The 23,714-nt window shown below is 44.0% G+C and overlaps 1 protein-coding gene across 2 annotated transcripts in view; it reads right to left on the reverse strand.

The window, feature by feature from the left end:
- The window catches only part of ESYT2 (extended synaptotagmin 2), a 77,210-nt gene extending 55,688 nt beyond the window's left edge, over positions 1-21,522 (reverse strand). The window contains exon 1 of one of the 2 annotated variants that reach the window (XM_060021208.1): positions 20,944-21,522. In XM_060021208.1, the coding sequence (XP_059877191.1) occupies positions 20,944-21,255 (312 nt within the window). In that variant the 5' untranslated portion in view covers positions 21,256-21,522. The remainder of the gene's footprint in view (positions 1-20,943) is intronic. The other variant, XM_060021209.1, reaches the window with a different exon arrangement.
- Positions 21,523-23,714: the final 2,192 nt, after the last annotated feature.

A 23,714-nucleotide genomic window follows, 5' to 3' on the forward strand; every position in this document is an offset into this window, starting at 1 on the left:
TACACCAAGAACACTGTAGTACAAAGACATTAAAATAAAATTGGAAAAGCCATTTGTTTAAGGCCTTTCCTACCAGGAAACACTTTCAAAATTCTCTCCAAGGTGCTTTGTCGTTCATGAGAAATTTCACTAGGGAGTCTGAAGAAGCACTACTGTTCCTGCCGTCTTTACCTGAACCCACAGGTAGGGAGTGACCGGACCTCTCCTACTTGCTCACTACAAATCACCAGAGTGAGGGTAAATTTGTTGCTTTCTTCTGTCATTTCTAAGAACTGGCTGCTGACAAGAGGAAAGATGGCTGAAACCACAGTGGAGAGCCACAGCTCGTGGACCCGAGGCTCTTCTGGCTCAAGGATGGCAGAGGTGGCAGGAGAGGGGAAATAATTATATACAACTGTTGACAAATGCTTGTTTAGAGCATGTTTATCACCCAATAATTCATTACTATTTCTTTGTTATATAAATGACCACTATTTTTGCAAATCGGTAAACAGTAAAATAAAAATTAAAAAGCTAGCCTTGGGGGCTTCCCTGGTGGCGCAGTGGTTAAGAATCCGCCTGCCAATGCAAGGGACATGGGTTCAAGCCCTGGTCCGGGAAGATCCCACATGCTGTGGAGCAACTAAGCCCGTGCGCCACAACTACTGAGCCTGTGCTCTAGAGCCCACGAGCCACAACTACTGAAGCCCATGCGCCTACAGCCCGTGCTCTGCAACAAGAGAAGACACCGCAATGAGAAGCCCGTGCACCACAACGAAGAGTTGCTCGCCGCTAGAGAAACTAGAGAAAGCCCGCGGGCAGCAACAAAGACCTAATGCAGCCTAAAATAAATTTAAAAAAAAAAAAAAAAAAAGCTAGCCTTGAGGAATCCCTGGCGGTCCAGTGGTTAGGATCCTGCACTTCCACTGCAGGGGGCACGGGTTCGATCCCTGGTCCGGGAACTAAGATCCTGCATGCCACGTGGAGCTAGGCTTATCCCAGCATACCTCCTATAACTAACAAAGCTGTCCAAATTATGTGAAAAACAATTCTTATTTCTAATTTGCTAAAAAGGAATGTTACTATGAGGCTTTCTATAATATATCTGCTATGTTAGATATACTATTCATCCATCCATTTATTTTTGAAGCTGGACTTAAATTTCAGTGCACGCATAGAATGAAAAGAAAATTTAAGCCAGGACTAAGAGTCAGTGGCAGGGTCAAAAGAGGGATACATCTAACTTCTACCCAGCAGAACAATTAGACATCCCTTCATCAAAATACTAATGCCAAGAGATTTATTTAATGCCTTACATATAGATGCATGTTTATGATAGTCTTCAAAGACTTGAAGTATATTTTAACAAAATTCTAAAGTCATTTAGACATTCTTTCTGTAACTGCTAAAAGAAAAAAAAAATCACACAAGGAAATTATTTGACAATCTTGATTTAAAGTTGAGGTTTTGGCATGAGATATATCAATCTCATAAACTAAAATGAGTCCAAGAATAGAAAACACGTCTTCTTATCTCCCTCACTAAACACATAAAAAAACTGGTTGTTTTTTATTTTAAATTCCAATCCAATGCTACTATTCAAATTTACAAGCTTAGGTCTTGACTGGGATGGACAAGAAGATAGAGATGTAACTGTAGCACTGAATTAACTGCACACATTCTGTGTACTATGTGGGATCCACCCAGCTTTGTTCTATTATAAAAAAAGGGGAGCAGAGGGAGGGGAGGGGAAAGTAGAAGGAAGGGAGGGAGGGAAGGAGGGAGGAAGTATGAGACTGTGAAGTTGGGATTAAATTTACAGATTACAGAACTGACAGGTTTACCAAACATCTACATGGAATCAGAAGTCACATCATGTTTGAAATTTTACTGTGAATTTTCCATTTTCAAGAAATAGGCTTAGTACCATGTAATATTTATTAAATTTTAAAATACTCTTCTAAGGAGAAAAAGCAACCCTATAAATGAACTTTAACATAGGGTGACTTTCTGCAGTATTTCAAACCTACAGAATTATCCTGGAGAAAAACTACCATTGTAATGAGTGTGGCAAAATCTTAGAGTTCTGAGAAATTATACTGGAGAGAATCTGTGTGGGAGTTTTTTTAGGGGGGGATGTTTATGGGGATGTTTATTTTGGTTTTTTTTTTTTTTTTTTGCGGTACGCGGGCCTCTCAATGTTGTGGCCTCTGCCATTGCCGAGCACAGGCTCTGGACGCGCAGGCTCAGCGGCCATGGCTCACGGGCCCAGCCGCTCCGCGGCATGTGGGATCTTCCTGGACCGGGGCACGAACTCGTGTCCCCTGCATCGGCAGGCGGACTCTCAACCACTACGCCACAAGGGAAGCCCTGGTTATGTTTTTTTAAAGCAATTCAGAAAAGCTATGAATAAATCTTTTGATTTACAGTAAAGAAAAAAGAAATACGCTTATACGATATTTCTAAAAGCTTACTTTTATTCTCTCACACAGACAGTAAATATCTCAAAAGTTATGAGAACGAAGTCAGAGAAATTTACCAACCTAAAATCTTGTTTTCTCCTTTTATTCCTTTATTTGTATGCAATGGAGAAACAATAGGTAATCAGGCACTTGAAAACATTAAGATGTTTTTCCTGAATATAATCATTTATCTTTACTGGATGTTTGAGACCAAGGTTCCAGTACATCCCCCATAGTGCTTGTTTGTCATTAACTGTGATCATGCAACACAGAAATACCTAAAACAACAACGAAAACAAAAAAGAAACCCTTCAGTTTTGGTGTTACAGTGATGATCCAGGGAGAAACACTATGGCTTTCGCTATCTTTCTTTGTTTTCCATACAAAAGAGTAAATAATAACAAGGTACCTCAGGAAAAAATTACAAAAATTTTTGTACATCTCTTGATCAAACCCCAAACTCTCTCCAATTCTTCCTAGAAGACCCACTAGTTTACTTACTATAAACGCATACCTCTATATAGAAACCAATAATTAGATCACAAGATCACCCTCAAAATTTTTTTCTTTTGAAATAATTACAGATATTGCAAAAGTGCACAGAAAGCCCCTGTGTGCACTTCACCCAGATTCCCCCAATGGTTACATTTTATACAGCTATAGTACAACATCACAGCAGGAGATGGATGGGGTATCATCGATCTATCAATCCATCACCATTGTATCTATCAATCACGTCACCTCTCTCATTTTCTATCACCTATCTAGCAATCTCTATCATCTATCACACAGGTAGTCAAAGCCACAAAGACCTCATACTGTCTGATTCCATGTGCATGGGATGTGCAGAACAGGGAAGCCTTGAGACAGAAAGTGGACCAGTGGTTGCCCAGGGCTGGCGTGAGGAATGTGGAGGGAATGGAGAGTGAGTGCTACTGCATACGCACAAACACATTCTATTATAAAATTTGATTTTGGTGATGGTTACACAATCCTGTGAATATACCCAAAACACTGAATTGTATACAGCTGACCGTTGAACAACTCGGGGGTTAGGGGAGCTGACCCTCTGCGCAGCCAAAAATCTACATATAATTTACAGTCAGCCCTCCGTATCCTCGGTCCCAACCAACCGCGGATCGTGTAGTATCTGCACTCGTGTGGATCAGATATTTCCCCAAATAATAAGAGACCAAATAAGTAACTCCAGTGGCCTCGAGGTAAACTAGTAGCTCGATTCAGAGCTGTTAGTCAATTAGTCAACAAACAAGGACACATTAGTGATGTATTTGGCCTTAAAGGGCCCCTGGGATGAAGGAAGAGCAGAGTCATGCCATTGTGGGCCCCAAATGATTTCTGAAATTAAAAACCTATATAAGCATCGGAACCAAAATATTTGGTGAGGCCATAAAATTCCGTGAATAAACTGCCCTATCGTATGATATAGTGTATTAAACGACCAGGGCTTATGTTTCCCTCCTACAACTCCTTCCCACCCAATCTCTTGCTTCAGTCTCCTCTACCCTATTCAACATTCACTGCCCACTTCAGAGCAGTTTCTCACCTCATCTACGCTACTCCGCCTGCCCCCACCCCTCACTTAAGGTCCAGCTCCTGGCTCATTTTTTGTTTTATTGTTAAGAGCTTGCAGGGACCCGACAGATCAATCACTGCACTTCCTCACCACTTTGCGGGTGAAGAGTCTGAGTCCCACGAGGTAGGCACTGGCCATGGAGCACGGGTGGCCACACTGAGACTGGCCTCGGACTCCAGATCTAACACCTGCACCAGGCCAACTCCTGGGGTCCCTGAGGCAGTGCTGGGCCAAACTGTCCCGTGGGGCGGCCAGATTTCCTGCCCCTCCTTACACAGGAAGGGGGCTCTTGTGAAAAGTTTTAAAATCCATTTTTCAAAACCTTTTTCCTCCTCTATTTATAACACTCCCAGTGTTCTCAGGCTGAAGCTATAAAGTATAAAATGAATGAAACAAATAATACTCACCACTCATAAAAAGATAAGTTCACTACACGGTCATGTTGAACAGGTATTTCCAGAGTTTACCTGACTTGTCAGGTGACATTTCAGAGGTAAAATAAGTGAAGCCTTAACTGGAATTTTTCTATAGCTGTTTACTTCAAGCTCCACTGCTTAAAATTTACAAATCACCTCACACATTGTGTTTAACAGTAATAGTATTTTCCTGAAAGCAACAATAATAGCAACAAACCCCCAAAACCATGAAACCCAGCTAAACTTAAAATATTTATCCAGGGAAACATTCTGAAATAAATTATACAAGGAACACTCAACACCTGCCCTCTTTCTCCTAAACCTATCTCCCCATTCCCTGTCCAAAGTGTACACTCAACAACAGGAAGTATCTGTTCTCCTAACTTTCACAGGGAAATACACTAGGAGTTCAAATCTATTTTTCCCTAAAAATAGCACTGGCTTCCAGCTATGATGATCAGAGCACCTTGCAGCAACCCATTCCGCTGAGAACACTGGGAAAAGCCAGATGAGACCCACTCACCAGCCCACGAGAGGACACTGGGCAACTCAAGGCGTGAAAGATGAAAACGCAGGGCAGAAGCCCCCACAGGGCAATGGTGTGACATTCTGTGGCTGTTTTTCCCCCATGGCTGTGGTACCAGACGTTGAGAAATCCAGAGAAATGTGGCTAAGAAGCCAGCTAAGCTTACAGAAACCTCACCAGAGCAGGGAGACAGGAACTGGAGTTTGGGTCAGCTGAGTGACCAGACTTGAGAGCCCAGATCCTGGGAGGCGGAGGTGAAGCCGGCTGAGTTTCCCTTCAGGCATTTGCCAAATTCTTGAGCTATTAGGGCAAGAAGCTAGCCTATTAAAAAGCAAAATAGAGCTTTTACTGCACTGAGTAAGCACGGCCTGGACTCTGAGGTGGACTGAGGGGGCACTTGGTCAACACGGCAGGTCTTCAGTTACAGCCTCTGTTGGATGGAACCCTAGCATGGATGGGTCCAGAACACAGAGAGCTTTTCCCTTCAACCCATCCTCAGGCCAGCTCAAACCCTACTAGGTTAAGGTGATCTGTTCCCCTTCTGCCTTTAGAGATTGGGGTGCACCCTCTCTGGAGGAGGGGAACAAACATCATTCAGAGCAGTGGTACAGCCAGCTACTCTGGCTATACGTGTTCACAACCAATTCTTTGAGACTGCCAACTTCCAGGGTGTAAATATTCCCGCCATGGCCAATTTCGAGCTACCAAAAAAATCTCACTAAATGTGGAGCTGAGAGGAAATGCACATAAGTCATCAGGGAATGCAAGTCAAACCCACCATGAGACACCACTTCACACCCACTATGATGACTCAGAATCAAAAAACAGAAAATAACAAGTGTTGGCAAGCATCAGCAGGAATTGGAACCTTCTTACATCGCTGGTGAGAATACAAAATATTCCCACTATTATGGAAAACAGTTTGGCAGCTCTGCAAAAAGTTAAACTCATCAATTCCACTTCTAGGTATATACCCTACAAAACTAAACACAGGTATTCAAACAAAAATTTGTATATGAATGTTCACAACACTACTCATAATAGCACAGAAACAACTCATAAATACAGAAACAACCCAAAAAGTTCTTCCAAGGATGAATGGATAAGCAAATTGGGGTATATCTGTACAATGGAACATTATTCAGCCATAAAAAAGAAACAAAGCATGCTACAGGGTAAAATCTTAAAAATGTTATGCTAAGTGAAATAAGCCAGACACAAAAGGTCACATATTGTAATGGTTCCATTTACATGAAATATCCGGAATACATAAAATCATAGAGACAGAAAGCAAATTTGTGGTTGCATGTGGGTGCGGGTGAAGTGGGAGTGACTGCTCAAGGATACAGGGTTTCTTTTGGGGAGATGAAAATTTGGGGGACCAGACAGAGGTGATGGTTGCACAACACTGTGAAGGTACTAAATGACACTGAATAGTTAATTGCATGTTATTTGAATTTTATTGCAATAAAAATAAATGAACTCTCAAGCCAGGAAAAAACAAGGAATCTTAAATGCATGTTGCTAAGAGAGCCAATGTGAAAATGCTACACAGTATGATTGCAACTCTGACATTCTGAAAAAGGCCAAACTACAGACAGTAAAAAGATCAGTGGCCACCCAGAGGTTTGGGGATGGGGAGGAGGGAAGACTCGGGGGATTGCGGGGGGCGCAGGGGCAGTGAAACTATTCTACAAACAAGGAGAGACTCCTAATGTAAACCGGGAACTTAATAATGTATCAACACTGGTTCAATAATTACAACAAATATACCACACTAATGCAAGACGCTAATACAAGAAATTAGATGCAGGTGGGATATGGGAACTCTATCTGCTTGATTTTTCTGTAAATGAACACAACTTGAGAAAAATTGTTACTGTCCAACTTGCATTAAAAGAAATATTAAAGCGAGTTTTTCAAGCAGGAGGAAAATGATCCCAGACAAAAACTTGGAAACGGAAAAAGGACTTGTCCCAATTATAGAGACTGAAAACACTGACAGCCTACCCCGCTGCCTAACACTTGAGATACTTGAGACGGCTAGGCTAACGCTGTATAACCAAGTGAGCTGGGCCGAGGGGCAGTGGAGAGGGCGTGGCCAGCAGGGACAAGACCCCAGCCCGGCACTGCCTCCAGTTCTGTGTGACTGCGGTGACCGCTGAACCCCTGGGCCCTAGCCTCCTCCTTTGAAAAGTAGAAATTATCAAAATAACTAGATTAGACAATGTCTAATTCCCAGTTTCTTCCTCACCACCAAGAGACTTCCCAGTTCAAACTATGCCCTGGAATCAAAGACAAGTGTTAGGGTGGTCTGTCCCCTCACCTGTAAAATGAGGGTAACAGGTGTCTACGCAGAGTGCTTGGAAGAGAACCTGCACACAGTGAGCACTGAATGAATGAACCCTTTCCCTCATTTTCTTTCTTTCTTTTCCTTTTCTTTGGCCACACTGCAGCTTGCAGGATCTTAGTTCTCCAACCAGGGACTGAACTTGGGCCACAGCAGTGAAGCGCTGAGTCCTAACCACAGGACCACCAGGGAATTCTCTCCCCTCATTTTCCATCCCCTGATTTCCTCCAGAGTGCAAAGGTCTGTCCTGGGCCCTCTGGTCTTGTTATGCTGTCTACACATGCTTTCTCCATTTCTCTACTTCAAGCGTGATCTCAGCCACCCGTCACCTAGGAACTGAAAGTGTCCGGGTATGTCCCCCAGATCTCACCTACCAGCCGCTGGCTGCTGTTTGATAACTCCTCTTGGAACTCCCTTAGGGTTCTTAAACTTAACGTTTAAAAAACAAAATTAACAATTTCCCATCCTTATCTCTAGGCCTCCAAACTACTGTTCCTACAGAATCATTCTTGGCAAATATCATCATGTCCTCACCCAGGAGCCAAGCAAGTGACCTGGAGCCACCTTTCACTCCCGCATCCCGCTCCTTTCCTCCCTCCCTCCCAGTGTGATCCCATCAGATCCTCGCCACCACTCAGTCCCCTCAGTCCAGCTGGACATCACTGCCAGATTTACCTTGCTACACATGCCTTTTTAAAATCGGGACACACCACTCTTTTAAATGTTTTGGTGTTTTCCGGGCGTCATCCAGATCAAGCCCAAACTCCTGCACTCACAGGGCGTAAGGCCCCTCCCCGGGAGCCTCTCCTCATCTCCCAATGCAAACGCTTTGGCCCAAGTGGGCCGCCCTTCGAAGATCCAATAGCTCAGCTCCTCTCTCTCCCCCATTTGCCGCTCCAAGACCACAGGTAACTCTCAGGCACCAGGGCTATGGCAGAAAAAGGGAACAGCCACAGTGCTGAATCCAAGAAATGACCAATTATAAGACACACCACCACTTTTGTGCCACTAAGAAGGAAAGAGTACACTAACTGAATCACACGTGGTCATGAGATGAATCTGAGACCAGATATGTTAAGTGGAGGGAAAGTGCCTCTCAGAACTGATGAAACAAAGCTGAGCCATCATCACTGTGTTCAGCCACCTTGGCTCCTGAGTACTCCAAGATGTAGGGCAGTGCTGGTGGCCCTTCAAGAGATATCCATGTCCTACTCCCTAGAACTTGAGTGTTGCCTTATGAGACAAAAAAAAAAAGGACTTTGCAGATGTGATCAATTAAGGATCTTGAGTTGGGGAAATTATCCTGCATCACCTGGGTGGGCCCTAATGCAATCATCATATCCTTTCAAGAGGGCGCAAAGGCAGAAATGACACAGAAAGAAAACAGAAAGCGCCGTGATGATCGAAGCAGCTGCTGGCTTTCAAGGTGCAGAAGGGCCATGAGCCCGGGAACGCAGCTCCAGAAGCTAGGAAAGGCCTCCAGAGGAGCACGGCCCTGCGGATCCCTTGGTTTCAGCCCAAAGGACCTGATTCCAGACTTTGGGCCTCCAGAATTGTAAATGATAAATTTGTGTTTTTTAAGCCACCAAGTTTGCCTAGTTTTCTTACAGTGGCCCCAGTGCAGGCAGCAAGCAAAGACGAGCTGTTATCTTTCCCTTCTTGCACCATCCACCATGAGATACAATCTACAGATAATTCCTGTTAAAACCGTCCTTCATACATACAGCAGTGTTCGCTCCATTTCACCCAATATAAAACCACAATCTGATTCAAGCTATTAAGTAAAATCAACACTTTCTAATAGCTCTGGATAAATTTCAAGACCTTTCTTTATGTATGTGAAAAAATTGAGACTGTATTCTCATTTTTGTTTCAGATTATATTTGGGTTTTTGGTTTTAAAAACCCAGTAGTCAGATATTAACTTACTATTAACAGATCTTACGCATTTGCTTGCTAGGCATTTAAATGTTTATAGCACAAATGAAATAAATTGATGATCTCAGTAGGCAGCTCACCTCAAGTATGTGTAATAATGGCAACACAGGCATTATACGACAATTTATAATTGGGTATAGACACTCCTAATAAAACAAGCAATTAGTAGCTCACTGTTCCAACAACTCACTAGGTTTACTGTGCAAACTCCATGCAAATACTGTTAGATGCTATGGCAGATATAAAAAGTCCCTGTCTTCAAACTCCTGATCCTACACACAATTACAGGACTAAGCACACTTAACTAAATGATTTAACAAATATGTAAGCAAAGTTTTGTAAGAAAACAGAAGGTACAAGTATCACTCAGAGAAATAATTTTAGCAATTTCATGCTGGTATCTCAGAATGAGTGGCAGACCCGAAAACCAGTATACAACACGTACTCCAGTGTAATATTTATGGCATGAAGCAAGTTGGACGATGTTCTCTTCCCACATTACTGGATTTATCTTCTGCAGATCCACCATCCTCTGGGAAACCTAAAACATATCTCAACCCCTCGGATGCAAACGGAAGGAAAACAACTCCACATCTAACATAGGTTAAATTAAACTATTACAACTGACCCAGAAATAGGATATACATTTTCAAATCCCCACTTTAGTCACTAACCAACACTTATTCACAAGATGAAGGAAATGACTACAAGAATTTAAAAATTTTACAACATGATACTGTCATAATGGAACTAACTACGGTTATCTACTGCATCGGGGCAGCTGCTGCAACCAGAGCAAGGAGAGATTAACCACAACCTCAGGACAGAATTTGTTTTAAGGAAGAAGCAGCAAGGATGAGGGGTAATTACTTTAGGGATATACAGAGAAAAAGAGAAAGAAATTACAAGGAATACTTTAGAGTGTGACTAATAACAAAGCATTACTGCAGATAAATTCTTAGCAACAACACCAGGTAAACAAACCACAGTAAAAGAGAAGCTCTGATCTCATCTGCCCCTCTGGCTGAAGTGGGGAGGAAGTGGCAAGGTGAGTCAGAGAAGCGCCATAGGCAGCAGGAAGCTGGCCCGTTAACACCAGTGCAGCTGAAAGGAAGCATCAGTACTGGGATCACTAACCCAGGGTACCACTAGCCACCTCTGCCACATCCCTGGGCCTTTCTTCATTCCAGCCTCACAACCACAACACAGGGCCGGGCTCATTTCAATGCCCACCTAACGATGAGGAAACTAAGGTTCTAAAAGGTGTGACCAACTTGCCCAAGTGCACAGAGTTGGGAGTGGGTGGGTCTCAGACAGGAACCTACATCTATCAGATCCAGAGCCTGCTTCTCGAGTGTGTGCCCAAGCAGCCACGCTGGCACGTGTGACATGGGTACCCACGAGGGCGGCCCACATCACTCAGTGCCCAAGGGCTGCCAAGTGACACTGACAACACCAATCACGCGGCTGCTGTTTTCAGATGAGATCAAGGACAGTGCAGTGAGCCTTCTCAGCAGTCTCCAGATAGCAGTCCCAACATTGTGCTACACAAAGCCGTGACTCCAACTTAACCAACTCTCACATCCCAACACAGCAGAGGAAGAAAAGCCATTGGAAGAGCGACTCTGCGCGGGAGAACTCTCTTCTTCCAAAGGTTATGTACGTAAGAGGGGATCTGGATAAATCTACCGTGCTTATTTTAACATCACACCATTCAAAAACAAACACTGCCCCCTAAAGCTAGACTTCTGTTTATAAAATTATCATGCTACTCTTATGAATTCAAAAATAGTTCATATATCCTGAACAATCTGACAAATAGTTCAAGCAAATAATCTTTTATAACTTGAAAAGAGTAGAAAATTAAATATCTTAAACTCTAGTTTTACCTTTTCTCAACATATAGTAGCTAACAATCTGATTTTTGGAATCTGTCCACCAGACATAATTTAAATAAAAGATACTACTGCAAAAAAAAGAGTCATATTTCTGAAGAATAATGATGTAACGTCCACAACATAATCCTTAGTGTAAGCAAATACAATATCCACGTACCTCCAGACATACTAAAGATTCAGAAAATCACCGAAACGTTAATAACGGCTATCACTGGTTAGTAGAATTCCAGGTAGCTTTTTTCCTTTTTACTCTCCAAAGCTTGAAATGTTCTACAATGAGCAAGTGTTCTTTTCATACTAGAAAAATCATGTTTTTAAAACCTGTCTAGTCATAACATAAGAAATAAAGGCAAACACGACGGCATGTTCATTAAAAGCAGAAAGATAAGTTCACTAAGTGACTGAACAAACAAAATAACTTCAGCTCAATTTCAATGACATTTTTACAAATAATAAAAAAGAAAGCATAATAAAAACTTCCATACTAGTATTTCCACATCTGCCATTTGTGTGGTTATCACCCATTCTCAAGTGTAGTCACCAGGTACAACAATGGCATTTTTTAAAAAAGGGAATCACTGCTGCTGACACACGGGGTGCACTTAAGATGTGCTATTACTCTGCATTGACACTTTGCTCTGGGCATCCTGCTGTAGTTCATTAAAAAGACACCAGATAGGGCTTCCCTGGTGGCACAGTGGTTAAGAATCTGCCTGCCAGCCATATATGAGAAACCCACAGCCAACATCATCCTCAATGGTGAAAAACTGAAAGCATTTCCACTAAGATCAGGAACAAGACAAGGTTGCCCACTCTCACCACTCTTATTCAACATAGTTTTGGAAGTTTTAGCCACAGCAATCAAAGAAGAAAAGGAAATAAAAGGAATCCAAATCGGAAAAGAGGAGGTAAAGCTGTCACGGTTTGCAGATGACATGATACTATACATAGAGAATCCTAAAGATGCTACCAGAAAACTACTAGAGCTAATCAATGAATTTGGTAAAGTAGCAGGATACAAAATGAATGTACAGAAATCTCTGGCATTCCTATACACTAATGATGAAAAATCTGAAAGTGAAATCAAGAAAACACTCCCATTTACCATTGCAACAAAAAGAATAAAATATCTAGGAATAAACCTACCTAAGGAGACAAAAGACCTGCATGCAGAAAATTATAAGACACTGAGGAAAGAAATTAAAGATGATACAAATAGATGAAGAGATATACCATGTTCTTGGATTGGAAGAATCAACATTGTGAAAAAGACTACTACCCAAAGCAATCTACAGATTCAATGCAATCCCTATCAAACTACCACTGGCATTTTTCACAGAACTAGAACAAAAAATTTCACAATTTGTATGGAAACACAAAAGACCCCAAAGAGCCAAAGCAATCTTGAGAACGAAAAACGGAGCTGGAGGAATCAGGCTCCCTGACTTCAGACTATACTACAAAACTACAGTAATCAAGACAGTATGGAACTGGCACAAAAACAGAAAGATAGATCAATGGAACAGGATAGAAAGCCCAGAGATAAACCCACACACTTATGGTCACCTTATCTTTGATAAAGGAGGCAGGAATGTACAGTGGAGAAAGGACAGCCTCTTCAATAAGTGGTGCTGGGAAAACTGGACAGGTACATGTAAAAGTATGAGATTAGATCACTCCCTAACACCATACACAAAAATAAGCTCAAAATGGATTAAAGACCTAAATGTAAGGCCAGAAACTATCAAACTCTTAGAGGAAAACATAGGCAGGACACTCTATGACATAAATCACAGCAAGATCCTTTTTGACCCACCTCCTAGAGAAATGGAAATAAAAACAAAAATAAACAAATGGGACCTAATGAAACTTCAAAGCTTTTGCACAGCAAAGGAAACCATAAACAAGACCAAAAGACAACCCTCAGAATGGGAGAAAATATTTGCAAATGAAGCGACTGACATAGGATTAATCTCCAAAATTTATAAGCAACTCATGCAGCTTAATAACAAAAAAAAACAACCCAATCCAAAAATGGGCAGAAGACCTAAATAGACATTTCTCCAAAGAAGATATACAGACTGCCAACAAACACATGAAAGAATGCTCAACATCACTAATCATTAGAGAAATGCAAATCAAAACTACAATGAGATATCATCTCACACCAGTCAGAATGGCCATCATCAAAAAATCTACAAACAATAAATGCTGGAGAGGGTGTGGAGAAAAGGGAACCCTCTTGCACCGTTGGTGGGAATGTAAATTGATACAGCCACTATGGAGAACAGTATGGAGGTTCCTTAAAAAACTACAAATAGAACTACCATAGGACCCAGCAATCCCACTACTGGGCATATACCCTGAGAAAACCATAATTCAAAAGGAGTCATGTACCAAAATGTTCACTGCAGCTCTATTTACAATAGCCCAGAGATGGAAACAACCTAAGTGTCCATCACCAGATGAATGGATAAAGAAGATGTGGCACATATATACAATGGAATACTACTCAGCCATGAAAAGAAACGAAATTGAGCTATTTGTAATGAGGTGGATAGGCCTAGAGTCTGTCATACAGAGTGAAGTAAGTCAGAAAGAGAGAGACAAATACCACATGCTAACACATATATATGGAATTTAAGAAAAAAAATATCATGAAAAACCTAGGGGTAAGACAGGAATAAAGACACAGACCTACTAGAGAATGGACTTGAGGATATGGGGAGGGGGAAGGGTAAGCTGTGACAAAGCGAGAGAGAGGCATGGACATATATACACTACCAAACGTAAGGTAGATAGCTAGTGGGAACAGCCGCATAGCACAGGGAGATCAGCTTGGTGCTTTGTGACCGCCTGGAGCAGTGGGATAGGGAGAGTGGGAGGGAGGGAGATGCAAGAGGGAAGAGATATGGGAACATATGTATATATATAACTGATTCATTTTGTTGTAAAGCAGAACATAACACACCATTGTTAAGCAATTATACTCCAATAAAGATGTTAAAAAGATTAAAAAAGAAAAAAACCCAAACCCTTAGCTTTTTTAAGATTCAGGGTTTTCTATTCGCAGATTAAATGTCTTAAAAAAATATGACTAGGCTTATGAGAAAAAAAATAAAACTGAAAATCTTGGAAAAAAAAATCTGCCTGCCAATGCAAGGGACACGGGTGCGAGCCCTGGCCTGGGAAGATCCCACATGCCGCGGAGCTACTAATCCCGTGCGCCACAACTACTGAGCCTGAGCTCTAGAGCCCACAAGGCACAACTACTGAGCCCACGTGCCACAACTACTGAAGCCCGGGCGCCTAGAGCCCGTGCCCCGCAACAAGAGAAGACACCACAATGAGAAGCCCGCGCACAGCAACAAAGTCCCAACGCAGCCAAAAATAAATTAATTAATTAATTTAAAAAAAAAAAAGACACCAGATATTGAACTACAGGTCTCAGAGGCGTCCACTATGAGTAATCATAAGACTGCCTTTCACAAAATAGGAAAGACAGGATAGCATAAAACTGAACTTATACGCACAGCTAGATCTACAAACCCTAGAAAAAAGTTTTAATCCTCATCAGTAAAATCTTTTACAATACACTGATTTAAAGAGTTGAGCTATTACTTCAATAAATGTACAAAATGCTCTAAAAGGCATAGTCTTTTTAAAAAATGAACATACCATTTCACCAAGTGAAAGACCTAATTAAGGTCTGCCTTTCTTTTTCCACATGTAGTTAAGAGTCCAGAAAACTTTTAAACACTAAACCATATTTTTCTGAACAAATGATTTTTAGTATGGTTTATCAGTACAAATAGATGAATACACACTAACAATTCCATTCAAAGTTCTTATAGTTTTTACCAACTACTATGATGGGTGGTTTGGAATTATGAATAATGTTTTTATATATTTTTGGATTTAACAAAAATGAATATGTATTATTTTTATTTAAAAAAAAGAAAAAAACTACCAGTGCGTACTATGACTAAAACTAGGATTATCCCTAGATTTGTGTAATCACCAGCTAGTAAATTTTTGAGTTTGAGGCCTTGTCTAACTCATCACCTAGTACAGTACCTGGAACACAGGAAAGATCCAATAAATACTGGCTGAGTGAATAGATGAATCAATGAAAGCTCATTTTTGATCCCTGCACTTAAGCTGGGCTTGTTCCTTAAAATGTGATCTACTCTAGGAAAAATTCACCAAAATAGATGGTTTTCTTTAAAAAACTTACAGGACTTTTTTTTAACACTTAAGGGGAAAAAAAATTAAGAAAGAAAAAACACTGAGAGGGCAAAAGACCATGAGAAAACTTGTGAATAAAACATGTTAAATGGAAAAATGGTTCCATGCAACACAACTACTGACACTGTTTATGTAAGAACTATGCCCACCCAGTTTCAAAAGAGCAGGGGATGACGCAGTGTTTATGGCACAGTAAGACCCTTCAGAGTAAAATAAAAGTCTATCTGGGGGAGGTGGACAGGCGTCTCCAGCGACCTCGGGGTGCAGAGCAGGGCAATCCAGCAGTAATCGGCACTGCACAGGAGCTTCCACCTTCTGACTTCACAAATGGGTTCTGAGTACATCACGATGTCCCCCTCCTCCCATGTCCAAACATGCCACGTCTCCCTGAGAAATGCGAGTGTTGCCCTGAGAGGTGGCCAGGCCCCCGTCTGAGCAGCTCTACTCCTCACCCCTGGGCCCAGCTGACAGTTCCTCACCTTCCTTACAGCTCCCTCCCGACGGCAGGGCCCAGGTACCCATGTTGCTGTCCTACTGGGCTCTGATGCTTTCATCCCCTGAGATGCCTGATTTCCCAATCCTGCACTTTTTTATCTTGCTGTTCCCACTTATTCTTCAATGTCCTTTAGTGTGTCTATATGCACGCCCCCACCACTGACCACCTTCTGACCCACCAGGGCACTCTTCGGCCATCACACCCCACCTCGTATCTACCGGGAAGTACACACATGAAGGCAAGGTGATCTCTAACGCTTCTGTAGATAGTGGGTCCTCAGATCTTTAAATGGGGAAGGAAAATTCATCTGAGGCAGCATTGTCATGGACACCAAAAAAGGTAATGATTTAACAAAACATAACAAAATGCAAGAGACTACAAATAGTACATTCTAAAATGTATGGGGAATTCCCTGGCAGTCCAGTGGTTAGGCCTCCAAGCTTCCACTGCAGGGAACACAGGTTCGATCCCTGGTCAGGGAACCAAGATCCTGAATGCCGAGCGGTGCAGCCAATTAAATAAATAAGTAAATAAAAATTTAAATTTTTTTTAAAACTGGGCCTTTAAAAAAAATAAATAAAGAGCTTCCCTGGTGGCGCAGTGGTTGAGAGTCCGCCTGCCGATGCAGGGGACACGGGTTCGTGCCCCGGTCCGGGAAGATCCCACATGCCGCGGAGCGGCTGGGCCCGTGAGCCATGGCTGCTGAGCCTGCGCGTCCGGAGCCTGTGCTCCGCAACGGGAGAGGCCACAACAGTGAGAGGCCCACGTACCGCAAAAATAAATAAATAAATAAATAAAATAATGCTATGATAGGATACATTTGTAGAAAACAAACCAATTTATAGGTTAAACTTCCCAAACGCACATCGTAATTACATATCAGTACTTGAATTAAAGTAAGAGTTTAGAATAACTCACACAAAAAACACACATTTAGGCTATGTATATCTCTGAAGCACAATTTCTGTTTGTTTAGCTAATGTAGTATCAATGCGTAAAGTAACATTAGGTTTAACGTAAAAACACTTACTTAGTTAACTGTTTTCATTCACAAGCCCTCCACTTTCATTAAATATTCTTTAAAATGTAAATGTCTCCAAATTTATATTGGAACAATAATTTTTAAAAACTGTATCAGTTTTAGCTGGAATTCCATAAGCAAGGAGGTTTGTATGGCTTACTTTGTACTATAACTGTTCACCTGTTTCACTTCTTTATTTTTAAGAGAAATTCAATGCTTATAATTTTTTTTAACAGCACTGAGATATAATTCAAATACCATACAATTCACTCATTTAAAGTGTACAATTCAATGGTTTTTAATCTATTCACAATGTCTGTGATATCATTCAAGGTTAAATGTTGCAACCAATGTAGAAATCATGAAAACCCACAGAGAAAATAGGAAAGAGGTCCACCAGGCCTAAGGAGAACAATAACTCATGAGTCAGCTGTTCATCATCGGTTCTTCACAGGATCAAGGTCTATATTTTATAAACATATTTAATATAATTTAACACAACATGTATTAACTTAATATAATTTAACATAAATATACTACATATATTTTCAATTCCTGTATCTACTTAAATTATATATAGTTCAGTCCTAGCTCCCATCTTGAATGTAAAGTGAGGCTAATATTCATCTGATGCAGAAAAACCAGAGCACACAACCTGATGGATGCAAATACCCTAAATTTAAATCCAGTTTTTAGCTTAAACTAAAAAACAAATAGTTACTGCTTTGTGTCCAGCAACGATGGGGCCTTCTGCTCTAACTTCATGAAGCATTTAGACAGCATAAGAGATGTTGAGGGTGACTGTCCTTTTTCTCTTTGAAAAACAGCAGTAGTGTGCACATAAACAAGAAACCCAAAGATTCTCCATATCCCCTTCACAGCTCTGAGGAGGTTCTAACATCTTCTCAAAGCACATAACTGCTCTAGGATCTAGATGCTAAAGTTGCAACCACAGTTTAAAATAGCTAAACTGTGGATCCCGATTTAGCTACAAGTCTGTTACAAGTGTTCACAAAAATTTTTTAAACTATAAGTCAATGATTAACACTGAGAATAAAAGTACTTGCCCTTCCTTTACATGAGACCAAAGTGTATTCTTTTCTTTTGTCCATTTGGTTCTTAGCCTATACATATTAAATTTTGGCTAGAGTTAAATTCTCCTGAACTTACCAGAAGAACCATGGGAAGAAACTCTCCCTAAAGAAAAGCTGGTGCATAATAACAAAAACAGAACACAGAAGTTCACTATGCTTTAAATCTCAATCATCAAAGTATTAGAGGAATAAAAGACCAGGTGTCATTTATGACAGGTTTGGGTCTCTACTTATTTGCAGCCATGGAATCAGCATTTATTGGCAGTAGTGAAAGCAGGAAAAGGACAAACTTCACACCAAGTTCTAATTTTTCAAATAAACAAAACTAGCAGTGGACAATCACCCCTACTCACGTCTATAAAAGTTCTTCAACAATATTCTTCAACCACAGTCTAATTTTACAAGGGCCCAATTAACAAGGGGAGACCACCGATACAACGAAAAGGCCAGTCCCCAATCTACCAACTCCAACCTGCAGGCCTTTTCCCTGTTAATGGGGGGAAAAAAAAAAGTAAAGAATGAATAGTAATGTGGTACACATTAAAGCTGTAGGATCAAGGTCTTACAGAATTATCACGTTGAGAGCCATTTTTCATATGCTAATAGCCTTAATTTGAAACAGTATATGTATTTTTTCTCCAAGTATTCATATTTGTTAATCATCTCATTTTACAGCCAGTATAAATTTTTACTTTACTAAATAAGCAGAAGAAAAATTGTCAGTGAACATATTCAAAAGGGAGGTTAGGAAGCGAGCCCCACATTAGTTTTGCTCTGCTTCTACCCTGCTGTGAATCACAGCTGTCAATGACACACTATGAAATCCATACAAACATATGTTGTTCAAAGCAAAACATCAGCCCAAAGTTCTGAACCCCAAGAACCGAAGTATGTACCGTAAAAATCAAAGAACTACTGATACAGAAAACTTAGCTCTTCTTATGCACGGACTCTCTGGCTACAGCAGAACAGCAGGTCCACATCTAGACAGTGTAATTCACTGGTTTTGTCGTGAAAACAACACATGGGTATTACAATTTAAAAAAGTATTACAAAATCTGCCTCAAACCCCAGATTCCTAGTGCTTTTCTTGGATATGATCACCGTCAAGTTTCATGTGAATCCTCACAGTAGTTTTCTAAGCAATACAGGCATGTTTAAGTATACATCTGTGTGTGACGTGAGCACAAACACAAATTTGGAATGAACAAGTAAAAATTTTTGGAAAAAACATAAATTCTTTACTGTACAACATGAACACCACAGTTCATGAGTTTAAGTCACACCGAGGAGAAACCCAAGGAAGGAAGCTTTGGCTAATCACCCTTTTCTTCTGCTAAAAATAGTAATAATTTGCCCTGTCCTTCAATATGGTAACAACGATACTTGTTAATTCATTATGTGAAAATAGGCTGCATTTCACAGCTTTTACAAGCAAATTTGATGTTAGCCAACTGCTCCATAACCGAGCATCTATGAATGTCAGCACCCCCAGTTTCTGTGAATCTCTGCCCTGATTATGTCTCCTGTTTTGGTAATGCCCCTACTCTGTTTTTAGTTACTTTCTGGAATCACTTAATTCGGTGTGACACAAGATACCAGACACCACTTGAAAGTCCTTCTGCGTTTCCAAAGTGCACCTCTGCTCTTGGCTTTTCGCACCTCTGTTACTGAGTTCCCGTTTTCTACACCACCCTCCTCTTTCCTGCTTCTGGCAAAAAGCTACACCACGCTGGTTACTGTGATTGCTCCAAGTAGCCCTGTGCCACACGTCCACCGCGTACTGACGGAATTTTAAATTTCCGAAGTCCCTGACTGTGAGGTTCTTACTGCAATTGCAACTTGTCACCACAAGGCAGTAGCCATTGAGTTCCTCCTGGCCGTGGGCACTCCTGCTTTGCAACCTATTTGCCTTGTGTCATGCACTCCATGCCTTGCTTCACAAGCGTCTTCTGATTGGAAACAGGGATCGTACTGCAAGCCCTTTTCTCCTCTGAGAGAAAACGACCCTTTTGAAACTCACTGGCTGGCCATCTTCCCGGAAGTTTACATCAAGCCTAACAGCAGCATCATTTATCTTAAACAAGCACTGTTTCCTACCGTCCGAAACTCTGGCACCTACTCACGGTTAAGAAAGAACGAGGGAACCAACTCCGTTAGTTTCCACGCTGCCTAACTAAAATATGCAGAGAACCGCTTGGGGCACAAACGATCAATACCACGCCTGCCCCACCCACCCCCAAATTCACCTGGGATTCGAGTTCACCCTACATAAAAGTTACTCAGCTTATAACGTTACTTCCAAAGAACCGGAACACACCTCCAATCATCGTACCAGCAAATCTTCTGGGGGACCCCCATTGCTCCTCAACTGTGCCAGAAACCACCAAGAACGGCTGAGACTTCGCAGGCAGGGAGGAAACCGCCCTTCTCCCCACACCGCTGGCCGCCGTTTCCGCAGGGGGCAGGGAGTGGCGTCCAGGCCCGCGCAGGGCACCCGGCGGCCGCGAGCTCACATTCCGCAGGCGGGAGTCACGGCACCGCACAGCGAGGCGTGACGACGTGGCCAAGGCAAGACAGCGCAGACAGCGCCTCACCTGTGCGGCCCTGCTCGCGACCCGCGCGGCGGAGGGAAGGCGCCAACCCAAAGGGGTTCGCGGGCCGAGAGCGGTCGGGAGGCTGGGCCCGGCGACAGCGGCGAGGCCCCGCAAGGTACACAGGCCCAGGCCCGACGCCGGCGCCCACCCAGGCGTACGTGCCGCCCCTGGTCAGGACGCCCCAACGTGGGCGGGTGGGCTGGGGCGTGAGCGCACCCCAGACCCGGGAGGACTTGGGGCGGGCGGGGACGCCTGACCCTGCGGGGCCGTGGAGGACAGGAAGGTAAGGGCCGGGGGCGTGTCGCGGTCCGCGGCGCCCACTCACCCAGGCCGGCAGGTCGCAGGCGCGCACCCCCAGGCGCACGGCGCGCTCCTCGTCCTCCAGCAGCGCCAGCGCGCGGCACAGACGGGTGGCCTTAAGGCCGCGGCTCCTGCGGCACCACACGAGCAGCCCGAGCGCCAGCAGCACCCAGCTGAAGCTCAGGCCCAGGTAGCCCAGCGCGTACACCGGCAGCAGCAGCGCGAAGCTGCGCGCCAGCTGCACCAGCAGCCCCGCCACGTCCACGCTCAGCGCCGCGCCGGGGGGTTCGGCCCCGGCGGCGCCGGCCTCGGGGCCCGGGGCCCGGGCGCCGCTCATCGCCCCGCCGCGCAGCGCTCCGGTTGGCTCCGGGCCGACGCGCCTCAGCCCGCCCGCCAGCGCCCCTCTGAGGGGACAGCGCAGCCGCCCTGCCCGCCCGCCCGCGCTTCAGCCCGCGGCGCCGTGCGACGTCAGCACGCCGGGCGGTGCGGCGGCGGCGAGGGGTCGGGGGCTTCTACTGCGGCGGTCGGGCGTGGCCCCGGGCCTGGGCGCGGCCTAACGTTGGGTGGACGTGGCCAGCGTGGGACGTCATCCCACAGGACCCGGGAGCCCCGCGAAGGCTGGTGCGCGGGACTGGTGTGTGGCGTCATCGCGCGGGCGGGCGGGGCGCCACTGCCACAGGGTGGGCGAGGCCGGCGTGGGTGTCACCCCACAGGCCTGGCTGAGAGCCCCTGAGGCGGGTGGGGCGGGGCCTTGTGGCGTCATCGCGCGGGCGGGCGGAGCGCGGATGAGGCGAGGAGGGCGGGTCCTGCGTGGGCGTCCACACGCGGGGCGGGGCGCCCATAAGGTGAATGTGGGCGGGGCGTGCGTGGACGTCAAGGAGCGGAACTCACTGGCCGCAGGGTGTGAGTCTGGAAGGGGTGGGTTCTGTGGCTGGTGAGGGTTGGCTCCTGGGGCTGGACCCGCGGGCGGTGAGGGTTCAGCTCGCCCCGTCACCTGGGTCGCGGTTCGTGCAGGGCTGCTGTGGAAGGAGAAGTACACGCTCCTGAGTTTGCGCTACACTTGCCAAGTTTTAAGGTGTCACTGTTAAAGGCACTTCCAAGCTGTTAGAAAATCCGAGTGGTTCTGTGGGTCCCCGCCTGTGGTGAGAGCCCCCAGCGTGCAGACGTTTTACTGATGGAACTCTCTCAGCGGTCCCGGAGGCGTGAGGAGCGTGCGGGATAGGCCCCTGTGTGCGCGTGGGACAGGAACTGTCCTCGCCCGGCGGGACAGCGGGGACCCAGCGCCCGCTCACTAAGCAGGATGCTGTCCGTGCCCGAGAGCTTCTGCCGCGGGCGCTGACATCCTGCCCGCGATTTCTGAATCGCTTCTAGAAGCACAGACAGCTTTTGATCGCTTTGCTTTCCACAAAACTCCATCAGGGTAATTATATTTATTTTGTAGTCTCCTTAAAGCCAAACAGTTGCAGAGGACAGCCTAGGAAAGTTTTTTAAGCATATTAAGTGAGTTCCAAGGATATTTTAATTCAGTTTGTAACAATAGGGCTAGTTTTTTCCCCTCTCTTGCTCTTCAAATCTTTATGTTACTGGGAGCCTTGCGTGATCATCTTTAGGAGGGGCAGGGACTACTGGAGAGAAATGTAGCAGCTTACATGTTTTTAAGTTCTTGGTGGATGTGTTCGTGTCACATGGGCCCTTCCCTGCCATATTGTAGGGATTCTGGAATAACGATAACTGTGCAGTAGTTGCAGGGGCAAAGACTGCCATTTTCAGGACAAAACAGTGATATCCCACAGACCATCTTGCCGTGCAGACAGGAGAGTGAAAGGCTGAAAGATGAAGAGGATCACCAGCTGAAGAGAACTGCAGTCACAGCCCTGTTAGACGCAGTGAGTGAAGACTTGCTGCTCCCATGAACTTTGGGGGCAGTGGGAAGGCAAGCATCTGCGTGCATTGGTAACTTTGCCAGAGTCTCATTAATCATTCAACTAGGCTTGAAGTCTATGAGGGCAAGAACTGTATTATGTGTATCATCATATCTTCACGTTAGCACCGTGCCTGGCACAGCAGGTACTGAATGAATAAAGGATACCTCCCCTCACCTCATCTGTGAGTCTGTATGTAATTATGTATGCATATATGTGTGTGTGGCTATGGAGATATATATATATATAAACATATAATCTCATAAACATTGCCCCAGGGGCTAGAACACTCAGCTTTGGGCAAGGGCACTAAACCACAAGCAAGGAAAGGAATGGTTTTCCTTCCCCCAAATTACATGATGTGAGTTGCAAATATGTAAAATGGTGAGTCTTACCCCTTTTCCTACGCAACAGCTTAAAGCTCTAATGCCACCTTTCACTCAAGACCAAGTTACAACCTCAAAACAAGTAGCTGCCTTGTTAACACAGGAAGGAGCATGACCCTTTCTGTCTTGCAGTCTTTCCTCTAAAAAGCTGTAGCATCACATCCTATAGATAAAGAGTTGCGTGAACATGAGCCACACAAGGAATCCTGCATGTCTGTGATAAAGCGTTTGACCTGGGCGGTCTAGGGATGTAAAATACACTGAAGAGACAGGCCCATGCTGTGCACCAATCAGCCTCCAGCCTCTGCTGCCTTTGTGACCCCACTGAACTTCTGGCCACTTCCCAGCAAGGCAGAACCCATCTCATTCTTTGCTGAGTCTAATGGCAGGCCCGGCCTAGTTCTTAGGTTTTTGCTAACATTTTACTCTCTACCTCAATCTCCTGTGACCTCTTCATGTTACCTCTTTCCTTACCTTCTCTGTAGACA

Source organism: Delphinus delphis, chromosome 9, assembly GCF_949987515.2.
Source record: "Delphinus delphis chromosome 9, mDelDel1.2, whole genome shotgun sequence".
Taxonomy (NCBI): Eukaryota; Metazoa; Chordata; class Mammalia; order Artiodactyla; family Delphinidae; genus Delphinus; species Delphinus delphis.